General features: G+C 17.4%; 2 protein-coding genes across 4 annotated transcripts in view; one reads left to right on the top strand and one right to left on the bottom strand.

The window, feature by feature from the left end:
- The window catches only part of LOC127290160 (probable serine/threonine-protein kinase DDB_G0282963), a 35,579-nt gene extending 25,594 nt beyond the window's left edge, over positions 1-9,985 (bottom strand). Inside the window, exons 1-4 of the mRNA XM_051318576.1 lie at positions 9,822-9,985; positions 8,573-8,671; positions 4,589-5,178; positions 413-523 (exon numbers count right to left, since the gene is read on the bottom strand). Coding sequence (XP_051174533.1) covers positions 413-523; positions 4,589-5,178; positions 8,573-8,630 — 759 coding nt within the window. The 5' untranslated portion in view covers positions 8,631-8,671; positions 9,822-9,985. The remainder of the gene's footprint in view (positions 1-412; positions 524-4,588; positions 5,179-8,572; positions 8,672-9,821) is intronic.
- LOC127290179 (dynein axonemal assembly factor 3) lies at positions 8,893-18,898 on the top strand. 3 transcript variants are annotated; one of them, XM_051318610.1, is made up of 6 exons: positions 8,893-9,313; positions 14,100-14,289; positions 15,829-15,999; positions 17,427-17,606; positions 17,978-18,212; positions 18,478-18,898. In XM_051318610.1, exons 1-6 carry the CDS (start codon positions 9,094-9,096, stop codon positions 18,775-18,777), a joined length of 1,296 nt encoding a protein of 431 aa, XP_051174567.1. In that variant the 5' UTR covers positions 8,893-9,093; the 3' UTR covers positions 18,778-18,898. The 3 variants fall into 3 exon arrangements, with proteins under 3 accessions (XP_051174567.1, XP_051174568.1, XP_051174565.1); XM_051318608.1 differs by lacking the exon at positions 8,893-9,313 and adding an exon at positions 12,972-13,362; XM_051318611.1 differs by lacking the exons at positions 8,893-9,313; positions 15,829-15,999 and adding an exon at positions 12,964-13,362.
- The last annotated feature ends 67 nt before the right edge of the window (positions 18,899-18,965 follow it).

Raw genomic sequence — 18,965 nt, 5'->3', positions numbered from 1 at the left:
TTGTATACTAAAAAAAAAATGTATTTTGTTTAAAATTTTTTTTTAAATGTAAAGAAAAGACGAAAAAATAGCATTTTATTACAATAAGTTGAAAAATATCGTATTTTTGAAAAAAAAAGTCAAAAAAAGCCAAAAATTCATATAATCCGAGGCCTGTAATAGTAATAATAATAATAATTATTATTATTATTATATTAATAATAATTATTATAATTATTATAATTATTATAATAATTATAATTATTATAATTATTATAATTATTATAATAATTATAATAGTAATAATTAATAAAAATTAATTTCCAAGCAAAAAATATTTTCCTGAGAGAAAAAATTTTGATTACAAATTAAAATTATTGTTTTTTAAACAGTAATTAGAACAAAAAAATGTATTTTTTTTTTTTTTAAATACCTGAACGATTTCGTCGCCCTCTTCCATTTTGCCACATTGATGTGCGGCTGATCCGAATTTAATCTCAGCAATTTGATGTGCTCCATGAAAAGACGGAAGAATACAAAAACCCTTTAAAAGAGAATGAGAATTTTATTTAGAGAAAAATTTTTCAAGTGAACTGAATATAGAAATGACAATTATTGTCGAGAGTAGTTATCTCTCTTTCGTTTTTTTTTTCTCTCACTCTCTCCCGAGAGAATGTTATCGAAAACGGAAATTGCAATCACGTTCCATGTATTTTAATTTTTAAGATTTAGAATTTTTTTTTTTTTTCTTTTAAATTAATGAAAAAAATTAAATAAGTCCATAGAAAAAAAAAAATTGATATACATAATTTTTATATTATAAATAAAAAATAAAAAATAATTAAAATACAAAAAATAAAATAAATAAATAATAAATAATAATAAAAAAAATTGAATATATATACTTAAACTAAAAAGAAATTATTTTTAAAAAAAAGTAAATCATCCATTCTTTCTTAAAATTAAATTAATCACAACATAAATAAATTATTAATAAATAAATTGCAAAATTAGTTGTAGTAATATTTCAATAAAATAAAAATTAAAAAGTCAGAACAATTATTAATATTTTATAATTATATAATTGACTCAAAAAATTAATTAACAATGGAATAAACTTTTCACGCGCGCGTATAGTTTGCTAATGACATCAATTATTACTTTGGGTTTAATTTTTTTTTTCGAAATGTCAAAGGTTGTTTTTAAAAATATCTCGAGAAAAATTGATTTTCTCATTTTTTTTTTTTTTTTTTTTTTTTACCAAAAGGTCAGTAATATCGATTCTTTAATGGATATAAATTTTATTAAAACTAATTTTAAATAAAGAAAAAAAAAATACATTTCAAATCAAACAGGCAAATCATCGTCAAAATTTGAAAATCAATTGTAAGAATTTTTCGACTTTTTTTTTATTCAAAATTTATTTTAATGAAATGTGAATTTTTGTTTCGACTTTTACAAAAAATTTTTTTTAATAAAATACAAAATTAAAAAATACTTTTAGATAATTGAATTTTCAAAGGATATTATAAATAATGTAAAAATAATTCAATTTCAAGAGTTATAGTAGAAAATTAGTTGTATTTTTGAAAAAAAAAAAAAAAGTATTAAAATCCAAGACCTGGAAATAAAATCAATAAAAAAAATTTTTTTTTTTAACAAATCAACGCCGGGTCTTTTTTTCAATGTCGCTAAATCCAAATTTGCCGATTGAAAATAATTGAATTTTAGTTGATTTTGAATTGAAATTTTTGAAAAAAATTAAATTTTTATTAATTAAGAATTGAAAATTTTTAAAATAATTGAATTTTAGTTGATATTGAATTGAAAATTTTCAAAATAATTCAATTTTTAGAAAATAATTGAATTTCAATTGATAATTTGTATTGAAAATTTTAAAAATAATTGAAATTAGTTGATATAAATTGAAATTTTTTTAAATAATTGAATTTCATTTAAAGATTTGGAAAATAATTGAATTTTAGTTGAAATTTTGGGAAATAATTTAATTTTAATTGAAATTTTAAATTGAAAATTTTAAAAATAATTGAAATTAGTTGATTTTAAATTGAAAATTTTGAAAATAGTTGAATTTTAGTTGATTTTTAGATGTAAATTTTGAAAATAATTGAAAATTAGATGATTTTAAATTGAAATTTTTCAATATATTGAATTTTAATTGAAAATTTTGGAAAATAATTAAATATCAGTTGATTTTAAATTGAAATTTTGGAAAATAAATGAATTTTTGTTAATTTTGGATAGAAAATTTTGAAAATAATTGAAATTAGTTGATTTTAAATTGAAAACTTTGAAAATATTTTAATTTCAATTAAAATTTTAAAAAATAATTGTATTTTAGTTAAATTTTAGTTGATTTTGAATTTAAATTTTGGAAAATAATTGAATTTCCATCGAAGTTTTGAAAAATAATTGAATTTTAGTTGATTTTGAATGGAAAATTTGGAAAATAATTGAATTTTAGTTAATTAAAAATAGAAAAATTTTGAAAGTAATTGAATTTCAATTACAATTTTGGAAAATAAATGAATTTTAGTTGATTTTCAATTGAAATTTAGGAAAATAATTGATTTTAAATCGAAAATTTGGAAAATAATGGAATTTTAGTTGACTTTAAATTAAAAATTTTTGAAAATAATTGAATTTTAGTTGATTTTCAATTGAAATTTTGGAAAATAATTGAATTTTTATTGGTTTTTAATTGAAATTTTGGAAAATAATTGAAATTAGTTGATTTTTAATTAAAAATAATTGAATTTAGATTGACATTTTTGTAAATAATTTAATTTTTGTTGATTTTGAATTAAATTGAAAATTTTGAAAATATTGAATTTTTAGAAAATAATTGAATTTCATTTAAAAGTTTGGAAAATAATTGTATTTTAGTTAAATTTAATTGATTTTGAATTTAAATTTGGAAAATAATTGAATTTTAGTTGATTTTGAATTCAAAAGTTAGAAAATAATTGAATTTTGGTTGATATTGATTTGAAAATTTTGAAAATACTTGAATTTTTAGAAAACAATTGAATTCTAATTGAAATTTTGGATTGAGAATTTTTAAAAATAATTGAAATTTGTTGATATTAAATTGAAAATTTTCTAAATAATTGAATTTCATTTAATGTTTTGGAAAATAATTGAATTTTAGTTGAAATTTTGGGAAATAATTGAATTTTAATTGAAATTTTAAATTGGAAGTTTTGAAAATAATTGAAAATAATTGATTTTAAATCGAAAATTTTTAAAATAAATTAATTACATTTAAAATTTTGTGAAATAATTGAATTTTAGTTAATTTTTAGTTGATTTTGAATTTAAATTTTGGAAAATAACTGAATTTTAGTTGATTTTGAATTGAAAATCTTGAATATAATTGAATTTTAATTGATGTGGAATTTAAGTTTTGGAAAAGAATTGAGTTTTAATTGATTTTGAATTGAAATTTTGGAAAATAATTAAATTTTAGATAATTTTGAATTAAAATTTTTCAAAATAATTGCATTTTAGTTGATTTTGAATTGAAAATTTTGAAAATACTTGAATTTTTAGAAAACAATTGAATTTTAATTGAAATTTTAAAAATAATTCAATTTTAAGTTGATTTTGAAATGATTTATTTGTAAATAATAAAATATTTATTAATTTTGAATTGAAAATTTTGAAAAAAATTGAATTTCATTTTATTTTAAATTGAAAATAATTAAATTTCAATTGAATTTTAGTTGATTTTGAATTAAAAATTATTAAATTTTAATTGAAATTTTGTAATTAATTGAATTTTAATAGATTTTGATTTGAAATTTTGGAAAATAATTCAATTTTAGTTGATGTTGAATTGAAATTTTTAAAAATAAGTGAATTTTAATTGATTTTGAAATTAAATTTTGGAAAATAACTGAATTTTAGTTGATTTTGAATTGAAAATCTTGAATATAATTGAATTTTAATTGATGTGGAATTTAAGTTTTGGAAAAGAATTGAGTTTTAATTGATTTTGTATTGAAATTTTGGAAAATAATTAAATTTTAGATAATTTTGAATTAAAATTTTTCAAAATAATTGCATTTTAGTTGATTTTGAATTGAAAATTTTGAAAATACTTGAATTTTTAGAAAACAATTGAATTTTAATTGAAATTTTAAAAATAATTCAATTTTAAGTTGATTTTGAAATGATTTATTTGTAAATAATAAAATATTTATTAATTTTGAATTGAAAATTTTGAAAAAAATTGAATTTCATTTTATTTTAAATTGAAAATAATTAAATTTCAATTGAATTTTAGTTGATTTTGAATTAAAAATTATTAAATTTTAATTGAAATTTTGTAATTAATTGAATTTTAATAGATTTTGATTTGAAATTTTGGAAAATAATTCAATTTTAGTTGATGTTGAATTGAAAATTTTGAAATAATTGAATTTTTAGGATATAATTGAATTTTAATTGAAAATTTGAATTGAAAAATGTTGAAAATAACTGAAATAAGTTTCTTTATAAATTTGAGAAATTTTTAAATAATTAAATTTCATTTAAAAATTTTGGAATATAATAATTGTATAAAAAAAATTTTTTTTTTTTTTACCAAATCATCGCCGGGTCTTTTTTTCAATGTCGCCAAATCCAAACTCGCCGGTTGTAATATCATTGGATCGGCAATATCCTGTACAATATAATCGGCCAATTTTGCCATTTGTCCGCATGTTGTGCGTATTTCTTCAATTGGCTTCTCAGCAAAACGATCACGTTGTGCGCACGTTGCCATTTCCAATGAAAGTTTGAGCAATTCACCTTTTTTATCATTGTACTCAAGTTGTCCGCTAAATGGCGGACGATCTAACCAACAAACAAGTGGTTTAACTGCTGAGACAATTGTCGCAACATCGGCCAATGTTTGCGTTGAAACTGGTTGTAAATCAGTTTGTCTTGATAATTCATTAAATAATGAATGAGTGAGACATGAGAGACGTAATGAAAGTAATTGTAAATTTTCACGATCCAATTCATAATGAAAATTTCTTAAATATTCAACAGCCTCGAGTATTGTTTCTTGATGACCAAGTTTTATTACTCCAAGATGATCAAGATCCTCGGGCCTCAAATTGAGCAATTGTTGGCCATTTACGTTGTGATTTGAAAAACTGTGCACATAAGGCAATACAGAATTGTCCAAACCTAAAAAAAAGAGAAAGAGAGAGAGAGAGAGAGATAAATTTTTTATTACAAGATTTTTTTTTTATTTTTCATTTACATGATTTTGAAATTTTTTTTTTTAGAACGCATTATTTCATAAAAAAATTATTAGAATTTTAATTTTTTAACAATTTTAATAAAACTGAAATTATTTTTTACACGAATTTTTATTTTTCTAATTTAAAAAATTGTGAGAAATTCTATTTTTTTTTTTAAGAATTTTTTATTCTAGTTCGGCTAATGTCCAATTTCGGACAAATAAAAATTCGATGCTTTTGAATATTCTATCAAATAAAAATTCGGTGGATAAAAATTGTGCTCAACTTCAATTATTTAATTAAAAAGTTTTGTAATTTTCAATATTATTGTTTAATTTTTGAAATTTATCAAATTTCTCAGAAGATTTTTAAATAGAAAATTTTGTAAATTTAAAATAATGTAAATTTTTGTCAATAAATTGAATTTTAGAGAATTAAAAATTAATTCAAATATTTCCTCAAAAAGACTGTAATTGCAATGAAATTTAAAAAGAAATTAATTTTTAGAAGTTTTAAAATTGAAAACTTTCGAAAATAATTTGAATTTTAGTTGATTTCGAAATGAAATTTTTGAAAAAAATTGAATTTTAGATGATTTTGAATTGCAAATTTGATAAATAATTGAATTTTAGTTGAAATTTTGTAAAATAATGAAATTTTAGATAATTTTGAATTAAAATTTTTCGAAATAAATGAATTTTAATTGATTTTTAATTGAAATTTTGAAAATAATTAAATTTTAGATGACTTTGGATTAAAAATTTTCAAAATAATTGAATTTGAATTGAAATTTCTGAAAATAATTGAAATTCAAGTTGATTTTGGATTTTAAATTTTGTAAATAATTGAAATTTAGTTGATTTTGGATTTTAAATTTTGTAAATAATTGAATTTTAGTTGATTTTGGATTAAAAATTTTGAAAATAATTGAATTTCAATTGAAATTTTGGAAATAATTGAATTTTAGTTGATTTTGGATTGAAAAATTTTAAAATAATTGAATTTTATTTAAAATTTTGGAAAATAATTGAATTTTAGTTAAATTTAATTGATTTTGAATTTAATTTTCGAAAATAATTGAATTTTATTTAATTCTGAATTCAAAATTTAGAAAATAATTGAATTTTGGTTGATTTTGATTTGAAAATTTAAAAAATAATTGAATTTTAAGAAAATAATTGAATTTTTATTGAAAATTTTGGAAGTAATTAAAATTAGTTGATTTTAAATTGAAAATTTTTAAAATAATTAAATTTCATTTAAAATTTTGGAAAATAATTGTATTTTAGTTAAATTTAATTAAATTTTAATTGAAATTTTTTCTTGAAAAATTTGAAAATAATTGAATTTTAGAAGATTTTGTTAATTTTTAGACAATAATTTAATTTTACAAAAGTAAAAATAATATATCAAATAATTTTAGACAACATTTTTTAAAATATAATTGAATTTCATAAGATTTATAATTGAAATTGTTAAATTTCAAAAAAATGTTAGATAGGAAATTTTAGAAATAATTAAATTTTATAAGCATTCATATTGAAATTTTTGCAAATAATTTAATTTTACTTTATTTTTGTATGTAAATTTTGAAGATAATTGAATATTAGATGATTTTGAATTAAAATTTTCAAAATAATTGAATTTTAATTGAAATTTTGAAAAATAATTGAAATTAGTTGATTTTAAAATTAAAATTTTGGAAAATAATTGAATTTTAATTAAAATATTGGAAAAAAAATTAAATTTTAGATGATTTTGAATTAAAATTTTGAAAAATAATTGAATTTTAATTGAAATTTTGGGATATAATTGAATTTTAATTAAAATTTTGAAAAATTACTGAATTTTATTTTATTTTGGATACAAATTTAGAAAATAATTGAATTTTATTTTTATGTTAAATTAAAATTTTTAAAAGTAATTGAATTTCAATTGATTTTGAATTGAAATTTTGGAAAATAATTGAATTTCAATTAATGTTAAATTGAAATTTTGGAATGTAATTGAATTTTACTTGATTTTGAATTAAAATTTTAGAAAATAATTTAATTTCAATTGAAATTTTTGGAAAATAATTGAATTTTAGTTGATTTTCAATTGAAATTTTTGAAAATAATTGAATTTTCATTAATTTTGAATTGAAAATTTTGGAAAATAATTGAATTTTGGTTTAGTTTGTTGAATTTTCCGAAGAATAAATTAAAAATAATTGATGTTCAAGAGAGTTAAAATTGGAATTATTAAATTTTAAAAAATTTCAGATGGGAAATGTTAGAAATAATGAAATTTTAGAAGTAATTAAATTTTAGATGTATGTAAATTTAAATTTTGTAAAATAATTGAATTTTAGTTGATTTTGGATTGAAAATTTAAATAATAATTGAATTTTAGTGGAGTTTGTAATTTTCAATTATTGTCTAAATTGTAGTTCTAATTTTTTGAATTAATCAAATTTCCTGAGATTTTTAATCAAAAAAATTTTTTTGTAAATTTAAATTACCGAAAATTTTTTTTTCTCAATAAATTTGATTTTTTTTTTTTTTTGAGAAAAATTAATTTTTAATATTATTCCTTAAAAAAACCATTGTAATTTGCATATACGAAATTTTTTCAAGAAATTTTATTTTCTCAAATATATTTTAAAATTGAAAAAAAAATTTCTAAGAAATTATTTATAAAAAAAATATTTTCTATAGAAACGTAAACGAAAACGATTTTCAAGTTTAAGGTTAGAATAGTAAAAAGCAAGTTTTGAAAAAAAAAAAATAGTTCAAGGTCACATTTAAAAACTCATCGTAAAAAAATGCAAAAAATTAGGTTATGTTTGTCAAAAATCAAATATACCAAATTACGAATATATTTTTTTTTTTTTTTTACTTCTTTTCAGAAAAAATAATTTTCAAAGAATTCTTTTTAGAAATTTTGAATTTAATTTCACTGCATCAATCATGAATTAAATGCAAAATTATTAATTATTGAAAATTATCTTCAAAGAAAACACTTTCACTTTTCGTTAAGTAAAAAAAAAAAAAGTACACGAGAAAAAAAACAAAAGAATGCAATGTTGAATGGTTATTTTATGAATGATTTGAAATTTATGAATCACACATCCACTTGAAATTGATCTATGCGTAGTATATGATGATTAAAAAGGGTGGGGGCGTATATCACAGGAAATGAATTTTTCCCACGGAGAAAAACACTGTGAAGTTATTTTGAGATTGTTTTGTTTTTTTTTTTACAGGGCGTTTAAATAAACGTATACACTCATTATACATACGATCAATGAAAACGTAAAAAAAATAGAGAGAATAAAATTTTTTTTTTTTCCCCACCTTTCAACCATTCACAAACTTGATCTGTTTTCCATTCGGCCACATTAACATACGCCATGACCCGCGTTTCAAGTCATGACTCCACTATTACTGAGGCTTCTGCAGAGAAGAGAAAATTCATGAACACATATATATAAGAGAGAGAAGATCTTTTGTGATCGCCAACCTATTATTTTACTTTTTCAACCGATAAAATAGCGTCTTTATTCTCAGCCGATAATGTATAGATATGACTCGCAAGTAGGAAATCTACATTACCAACTGAAGAAAAATCACGACCTTGATATGTCAGTATTTTTTTTTTTTAATTAATTTTTGAATGTAAATATTTTTAAAATATGAAATTTATATTCAAGTATGTTTCTCTTGATACTCGATCAAGTTTTATCGTCAGTTTATCGTGATATTTTATTATTTATCATTATTTATTATCTATATTACCAACAGTTACAATATTTCACTGAGAAATAAATATTTATTTATTTTTTTTTTTTTTAACGCATAAAAATTAATTTTTAAATATGGACACATTTTTTAATGGTCCTTTGGGACAAATTGCCGGTATTGCTTTGGAGAAATTAAGAAATAATAATAATTCTCCACGACGACCATCGGAATTGGAAACAATTCAATCAAAATATGAGACACTTGAAGCACATTTTTTAGGTGTAACACGTGTTTTGAAACCGGCAATTAATTTATTAATTGAAAGTAAATCAGCAGATCGTGTAAATAAATCTGGTAAGTAATTTTATATATATATATATATTTTTTTTAATTTTTAATCAATTATTTATAAAATTCAAATCGATTTTATTATTCATTGTATTTTTAAGTTTTTCGATTAATTTTCCCTTTTATTTTTTTTTTTTTTTAATTTAAATTTTAATAATATTTTAATTTAATTTTCAAAAATTAATTTATTTAAATTCTACACAAATAGAATCGCAAAATTTGTCATCGTCAATTAATTATTATACACCACAAAAACAAAATAATTGTTGTCCTTGTAAAGGAAGATTCAATAATAATAATAATAATAATAATACTTTGCGAAAAGAGAAACAGTTTTCTAATCAGGTATGTAATTTTATTTATATTTATTTATTACAAAAAATTTGAAAAATCTGTTATATAATTTGCATTAAATTTAACATAAAAAATGAAAATTAATTAATTTAAATGAAAGTGTACATATATATATATAACATAACCTTAAAATGAATGTTTTAAAAATAAATTAACATACCTTGAAATTAAATAAATTTATTAATGTAGTTTAACAGAAAATATTTAAACATTAATTTTTTATAATATAGATTATTTTGTTTAATTTAATTAAATTTAAGTGTAAAATATCGAAAGAAAAAAAAACATTTTTGTAACATTGGCACATAGGAACATAGTAACACAAGAACACAGTAAGTCCATTGTATAGGGTAACTGGGTGAGTTTCTATGTTTCAAAATGCTAAAAAACCGACTGAAAATCACTCGAGTACTAGCTTGTTCCTTTGTGATAACAGATGGCGCATAGAAACTTCCGTAATTTTGTATATATTATTTTTTTAATATTTAACAAAAAAAAATAAATAAATTCTTATTTCTAAAATAGAAAATAATTAATTTAGGTTAATTTTTTTTTATTTGGTATTTTATTAAACAAATAAATTAGAAAATTGAAATAGAATTTTTTTCCACTATTTTAATTAATTAATTTCTATTTTTTAAAAAGAAATTTAAATTTAATTTCAATTTAAATTTAAAGAAACTAATTTCAAAAATAAATTTAAAAAAAATTAAATTATTAAATACCACAAATATTAATAATAATAATAATAATAATAATAATTGTTAATTTAACTTTTGCCAGAAATTTTCTGGAATTGAAAAAAAATCATTTTTTAATTAAATAAATAAATTAGAAAATTAAAATAATATCGAAAAATTTTTTTTTACTAGTTTTTACAAAATTAATTAAAAGTAATTAATTTAAAAAATTTGTTTAATAAATTATTAATTAAAAAATTAATTTTAGAAATTAATTAAAAAATTAATTTTAGAAATTAATTAAAAAATTAATTGTAGAAATTAATTTGACGAATTAATTTTTTAGCAAATTATAGTAAAAAATTTGTTTAATAAATTATTAAAAAAAAAAAAATAATAAATAAATTTTAAAAATTTATGTGACAAATTAATTTTAAAAATTTAATTTTAGAAATTTATTTGACAAATTAATTTTAGAAATTATTTTAAAAAATTTATTTTACAAATTAATTTCACAAATTATCCACTTTTAGAAATTATTTGAAAAAATTAGTTTAAGAAAATTATTTGAGAAAAAATTAGTTTTGATAAATTATAAAAAAAAAAAACAATTAAAAAAAAACAATTTTAGAAAATGTTTGAAAAAATTAGTTTAAGAAATTATTCGAATAAGTTAATTTAAAAAAAAAAAAATTTCACTAGTTTTAACAAAATTAATTAAAGTAATTAATTTAAAAAATTAATTTCAGAAATGAATTTTTAACAAAATTAATTTTAAAAATTAATTCAAAAAAATTTGTTTAATAAATTATTAATTAAAAAATTAATTTTATTAAATTAATTTAACAAATTATATTTTTTAGAAATTATTGTAAAAAATTTGTTTAATAAATTATTATTCAAAAAAAAAAAAATTAATTTTAGAAATTTATGTGAAAAATTAATTTTTGAAATTAATTTTAGAAATTTATGTGACAAATTAATTTTAGAAATTATTTTTAAAAATTTGTTTAATAAATTATTTTAAAAAATTTATTTTACAAATTAACTTCACAAATTACCCACTTTTGGAAATAATTTGAAAAAATTAGTTTAAAAAAATTATTTGAGAAAAAATTAGTTTTGATAAATTATTTAAAAAAAAAAACAATTAATTTTAGAAAATGTTTGAGAAAATTAGTTTAAAAAATTATTTGAAAAAAGTTAATTTAAAAAATTAATTAAGGAAACTAATTTCAGAAATAAATTAAAAAAAAATTAACTTATTAAATACCACAAATAATAATAATTATAATAATTGCTAATTTAACTTTTGTCATGAATTTTCTGGAATTGAAAAAAAAAAATTTTTATTAAATAAATAAATTAGAAAATTGAAATAATGTAGAAAATATTTTTTACTAGTTTTTACAAAATTAATTGAAAGTAATTAAATTAAAAAATTAATTTAAAAAAATTTGTTTAATAAATTATTAATTAAAAAATTAATTTTATAAATTAATTTGACAAATTATATTTTTTAGAAATTATTGTAAAAAATTTGTTTAATAAATTAAAAAGAAAAAAATTAATTTTAATTAATTAATTTTTAATATTAGAAATTTATGTGACAAATTAATTTTTGAAATTAATTTTAGAAATTTATGTGACAAATTAATTTTTGAAATTAATTTTAGAAAATATTTGAAAAAAAAATTAGTTTAAGAAATTATTCGAAAAAAATTAATTAAAAAAAAAAAAAAATTAGTTGAATAAATTATAAAAAATTAATTTTAGAAATTTTCCAAATTTTTTCTCCCCGCAGGAATTTTCAGAAGTAACAAATAATAATCCATGGAAAATGTGTGACGCTTGTTATGTGGTTTCAAAATTTTTAATACCCACAAGTTGTGATCATGAGATTTGTCAAAAATGTGTAAAAAATGGCAAAGATTGTCAAAAATGTTTAAAATCAGTGAAAAATATTAAGCGCGAAAAATAATTAAAAAATTTACTTATTGTTTTATTTTTACTTTTTAAAAATGTTACGAATTTTTTTTTCTGTTATTATTTTTTTTTTTGTTTTAGATTTTTATATAACTATAATTATTAGGATTTAAATTTTTTTTTTTAATTAAAAATTACGTTTATTAAATATGTGTAAATTTAAAATACAAATTTTTATAATTTATTTATTATTTTTGTTTTTTTTTTTGTATATTTTATTACTATTTTTTGTAAATCATTCCTATTTTTTATGTTTTCGAAAAAAAAAATATATATTAATTCAAATTTTTGTATTAATTTGTTATATTTTTAGTTTTTTTTTAAATTATTTATTTGTTATATTTATTATTAATATAATTTTTATAATTTTAATTAATTTTTGTTATTAATTTTCATTTATTAAAAAAATTATTTATAATAATAATTTATTTAAATTTATTATTATTTTTTATTTTTTATTTTTATTTCTATTATTTATTTATTTAATTTATTTAATTATTTTTTTATTAATTTATTTTTTTTATTTATTTTTTTGTTATTATTAGTTAATTTTTTTTTTATTATTATTATTAATTAAAAATGGGAAAATTAAATTTTTTTGCCAAATATTTATTATTCATCGATCTGTTACCATGGAAATAAACATAGTTACGAAACTAAAAAAAAAATAATAATAAAACCGTATAAGAAAGAATTTTATTCAAAACGTGGTACTATTGAATTTTTGACAATTAAAGAGTAAAAAAAAAAGAATTGTAATAATTAATTTGCAAAAAAGAAAAAAAAATTTTTGTAATATGTGGTGGGGAATTAGTCCTCCTTTGGATCTTCAAGAAGAAATAAAAAAAACGGATTCTAATGATTTATTGGAATTTTTAATTGTTGGTGAATCTGACGCAAGACACGTAATTAAAACAATATCCTCATTATATAAACATCCAAGAAGAAAATTGAAATTTCATATTATTGAAGCTACAATCGAACAAATCAATAGATCAATTCTTTTTTTGAGCACTTGTTTAGAAACAAATTTAGGTAAATTTTTTAGTTATTTTTATTTTTCTATTAGTTCATATAAAATTTTTTTCTAATGTTTATTATTATGTTTTATTTTACTTTATATATATTTTATTTTATTTTTTATAATTTATTTTATTTTGTTTTATTTTTTATAATTTATTTCATTTTGTTTTATTTTTTTAAATTTATTTTATTTTATATATTTTTTGTAATTATAATTTTATTTTGTTTTATTTTATTTTACTTATTTTTTGTATTTTATTTTTTTTTTAAATTTTATTTATTTTATAAAAATAATTTATTTTATTTTGTTTTATTTTTTGTAATTTATTTTATTTTATATATTTTTTGTAATTAATTTTATTTTGTTTTATTTTACTTATTTTTTGTATTTTATTTTTTTTTTAAATTCTTATTTATTTATAAAAATAATTTATTTTATTTTGTTTTATTTTTTGTAATTAATTTTATTTTACTTATATTTTTTGTAATTAATTTTATTTTACTTATTTTTTGTATTTTATTTTATTTTATATTATTTTTATTTATATTTTTTCTATTCTATTTTGTTTTATTTTAACTTTGATTTATTTTTAGATTAATTTAATTTTATTTTTATTTATTTTTAAATGTTTTTAATTATTTATTGCAAAAAAAAAAAAATTAACAAAAATTGAAATTGGAGAAAAATTAAAATTTTTTTAAAAAAAAAAAAAAAGAAAATAATAAAAAAAATTGATTTTTTTTTACAGGTTTACAAGAAGCGACTTGTTATTATTTAGATATTTTGGGAAATACACTATTGAGATCAGCAACGGCAAAATTTTTAATTCAACGTGCAAAAAAATTGTCTCAAATACCAACAAAAAATATTCAATGTCCTTGGTTGAATTTAGAATTTTTGAGACATCGCGACAAAGATCAAATTGAATCCATTTTTAGGTGAGACAAAAAAAAAGAAAAAAAAAAATTTTTTTCCCTATCAATTTATGTTAAAAATTATATTCTAATTTAAATTCTTTTTTTGAAATTCAATTATTTAAAATATTTTTCAATTAATAATAATAATTATAATAGTAATAATAATAATTATAATAGTACCCGTGTGGAAAAAGCCACGATCTTGCCCTCAAGAGTTCGGGGCCCCCGGCGGGGGCCCATGAGGGCTGATCCATATGGCGAATCCATGAGGGGCACCGTAGGGGCCCCGCATGGATCGCCCTCATGATCGATTAGCAAAATTTTCTAAGTCCAAAATTCAAATATTTTTTATCACCAAAAAATTAATGTTTATAATGATTCAGAACCACGAAAAACGCGTTTTTAATAAAAATATATTTACACTTTTTTGAAAATAACACTCACACTTATGGCAAAATAGATGAGGGCCACCGTAGGGGCCCGCATGGATCGCCCTCATGATCGATTAGCAAAATTTTCTAAGTCCAAAAATCAAATATTTTTTTATCAACAAAAAATGAATGTTTCCAATGATTCAAAACAACGAAAAACGCGTTTTTAATAAAAATATATTTACACTTTTTTGAAAATTCGCCTGAGATGATTCATGATAATAATCATAAAGCATATAATTAATTATATTTTATAAATTGCATTTGATTGGAAAATATAATTTAATATCTTAACTTTAACTAAATGATGTTAAGCACTTTTCTTTGTTAGGTATTTTTCAAGTTTAAATAGCATCAAGAAGTTAGCATTCGTTTTGAAGTAGCGTGCGTAGCGTAGTTGGTAAAGCGTTAGACTCATAGTCCGTAGGTCGTAGGTTCGATTCCCCCCATGCGTTAGATTTATTTATTTCTCAGGTTTGCGTTTAATCATTAATTCTATGTATGAATTAATTGAAAAATGAAAATATCGGTTAATAGTATGCATAAATTACATATTTTTTAATTTTTTAATTAATTAATTTATTATTACTTTTAATTATATCCGACAGTTAATTAATTAGAACGTTAATTAATAAATTCAATTTGAGTAAGAATTTAATTTAAAATTGAATAATTATTAAATAAATATGTTATTTATTCATAACTTAAGCTTATTTATTATTAATTAACTTTTATTATTAATATTATTGATTAAAAAACATTATGGCAAACTTGAGGGCAAGATGAGGGCAAACGTGAGGGCCCATAAGGGCGCCCGTAGGGGCACCCTCATGGATCGCCCATGCGGGCGCCCTCATCGATGAGCATGTCGTTTCCATGAGGGGCCCCTATGGATCATCCATATGCGCCCCTCATGGCATGAGGGCGATCCATAAGGGCCCCCGCTGGGGGCCCACATCACTTTTCCACACGGGTAATAATAATTATTATAATAGTAATAATAATTATAATTATAGTAATAATAATAATAATAATAATAATAATAATAATAATAATAAAAATTTGGAATAATTATTTTTTCTTTATTGAATGAAAAAAAAAGAAAATATATATTTTTTTTTTTTACAAGATTTTGGGAACGAGCAACACGCGAAGTTCTTCCAATCACTCAATATTGGGACAAAAGATTGAGAAAATCACTTGAATCACGATACGATTATCGTGATGGTCTCTTCGATTGGGATTTTCATATGATTTTAAAAAATAGAAATACTCCAAATTTAACACATCAAGAATATCGGTTATTATTATATATATATACATATATTATATATTTTCTGTTTATTATTTTTTTTTTTAAATTCTAATATTAAATTTCTTCATTTATTTTACCATTTTTTTTTTTATAATTATTATTATATTGATTAAACATAATTTAAATGGAAAATATATTTTTTTTTTCTACAAAAAAAATTACGAAAATATATTTTTTTTCTACAAAAAAAAAAAAAAAAAAAATGACAAAATAACAAAAAAATATATTTTTTTCTATAAAAAAAATTACAAAATTACAAAAAGATATTTTGTTCTAATAAATAAAAAATGACAAAATAACAAAAAAATATATTTTTTTCTAAAAAAAAAAAAATTACAAAATAAAAAAATACTTTTTTTTTTACAAAAACAATTACAAAATTACAAAAAAAAATTAATAAATTAGAAAAAAATTACAAAAAAATTACAAAAAAATGACAAAATTACAAAAAAAAAAAATATTTTGGATGAAAATAAAAATAACAAAAAAGTGTTATTTTATTTTGTAATTGTTTTTATAGAAAAAAATATATTTTTTTTGTTATTTTGTAATTTTTTATTTATCAGAAAAAAATATTATTTTTTGTTATTTTGTAATTTTTTATTTATTAGAAAAAAATATTTTTTTGTTATTTTGTAATTTTTTATTTATAGAACAAAATATTTTTTTGTAATTTTGTAATTTTTTTTACAGTAAAAAAAATATTTTTTTTTTACAAAAACAATTACAAAATTACAAAAAAAAAATTAATAAATTAGAAAAAAATTACAAAAAAAAAATATTTTGGATGAAAATAAAAATAACAAAAAAATATTTTTTTTTCTATAAAAAAAAATTACAAAATTACAAAAAAATATTTTATTCTATAAATAAAAAATTACAAAATAACAAAAAAATATTTTTTTTTCTAATAAATAAAAAGTAACAAAAAAATAACAAAAAAATATATTTTTTTCTATAAAAAAAATTACAAAATAAAAAAAATCCTTTTTTTTTCCACAAAAACAATTACAAAATTTAAAAAAAAAATTATTAAATTAGAAAAAAAATTAGAAAAAAAATTACAAAATTACAAAAAAAAAATTTTGTGTATGAAAATAAAAATAACAAAAAAATATTTTTTTTTCTATAAAAAAAAATTACAAAATTACAAAAAAATATTTTATTCTATAAATAAAAAGTTACAAAATAACAAAAAAATATTTTTTTTTCTAATAAATAAAAAGTAATAAAAAAATAACAAAAAAATATATTTTTTTCTATAAAAAAAATTACAAAATAAAAAAAATCCTTTTTTTTCCACAAAAACAATTACAAAATTAAAAAAAAAAATTATTAAATTAGAAAAAAAATTACAAAATTACAAAAAAAAAATTTTGTGTATGAAAATAAAAATAAAAAAAAAAATGTAGATTTTGGAGAGAAAATGGAATAGCCTTCACTTGGATTGAAGGCGAACCATCAAGAAGTAATCCAACATTAATTAGCAACATTATTCCCGAAGGAAAAGGATTTCTTCATTTCGCCTATTTAGGTGATATCAAAAATGGACCATTTTTTACATGGGCCCTTAACGAGGATTATACAAACAAGTATTTATTGTTAATTTTTCGTTATTTAATTAACAATTATTATTAATAATAATAATAATAATAATAATAACTATTATTAATAATTATCATAATAAATAATTACAATTTATTCAATAATTATTATATTATTAATAATATTTATAATTATTATTAAAATTAAAATAATAATTATAATAATAATAATAATAAAAATTATTATATTCTTATTCTTATTATTAATTATTATATTATATTTATTATTTCGATTCCAATAAATCGAAAAATGAAAACTAAAAAAAAACTATTACCTGAAATTTAAAAAGAAAAATTAGTTTTTTTCTTTTTTTTTGTAAATGAAGAAATTTCCATTTTTTTCATTTTTTTTTTTTTAGAAAATTGAGATCCACAGACGTCGCTGAAAAAGAAGTGATGAGATCAATTTACGAAATTAGAGAAAAGGCGCCAATGTGTGAAGAAATATTTTCAGCACACAGAGATTCGACAATTTTAACTGGAACAATTGTCACTGAAATGCCATCCAATGAAATAGAACAAGAATCATGGAGCAATGATAAATTTAAAATTGAAACAATCAATTTAGAATGGATCGCAATTCCTGAAATCGAAGTAAGTGAACAAAAAACAAAAAAAAAAAAAATTATATTATATTATTCAAAAAACAAATTATAAAATAAAATAACAATAATAATAATACTGATAATAAATAATATTTTATAATAATTAATAATATAATAATAATAATAAAATAATAAGAATGGTATTCCTACGACTATATTCATTGGTACAAATAAAAAAAAATAATAATAATTAAGTATATAATAATTGGAAAAATATTAACATTTTCTTGTTTTTTTTTTTTTTTCATTTGCAGATTATTTTTCATCCAATTGAAAAATTGAATCGTTTCATGGAAAAAGAAGAATTTCATGAAAAATTTTCATTAATTTTTCTCGCTCACAATATGACGAAACAAATATCAAATCTTGTTCCTTTATTAAAAAGAAATTGTCCATTTATTGTTGAATCGAGAAAATTTTTAATTGAATTAAAAAATGAAAATTTAACAGAATTTTCTGCTGAATTGCAAAATATTGCCAATGAAAATGGCTTGAGAAATGTGAATAATTTTGATTCACAAAAACAAATGTTTGCTCGATTTTTGAAGACTTGATCAAAGAAAAAAAAAAAAGGAAAAAAAGAGAAAAGTTTTTTTCTATAAATTTTTATTTTTTTTTTTTTTTTACTTGTACCAAAAAATTTTAGAAAATTAGAATAAAAATTTATTTCAATTATTTTTATCCAAATTATATATATATATATATTTTTTTTTTTAGAATTGTTTGTGTAAATCCTGAAAAT

This window comes from Leptopilina boulardi, unplaced genomic scaffold (assembly GCF_019393585.1).
Source record: "Leptopilina boulardi isolate dan_hultmark-lab unplaced genomic scaffold, ZJU_Lbou_2.1 LbouV2_55, whole genome shotgun sequence".
Lineage (NCBI taxonomy): Eukaryota > Metazoa > Arthropoda > Insecta > Hymenoptera > Figitidae > Leptopilina > Leptopilina boulardi.
The sequence above is the reverse complement of the archived record's forward strand: the minus strand, read 5'-3'. Positions and strand labels throughout refer to the sequence as shown.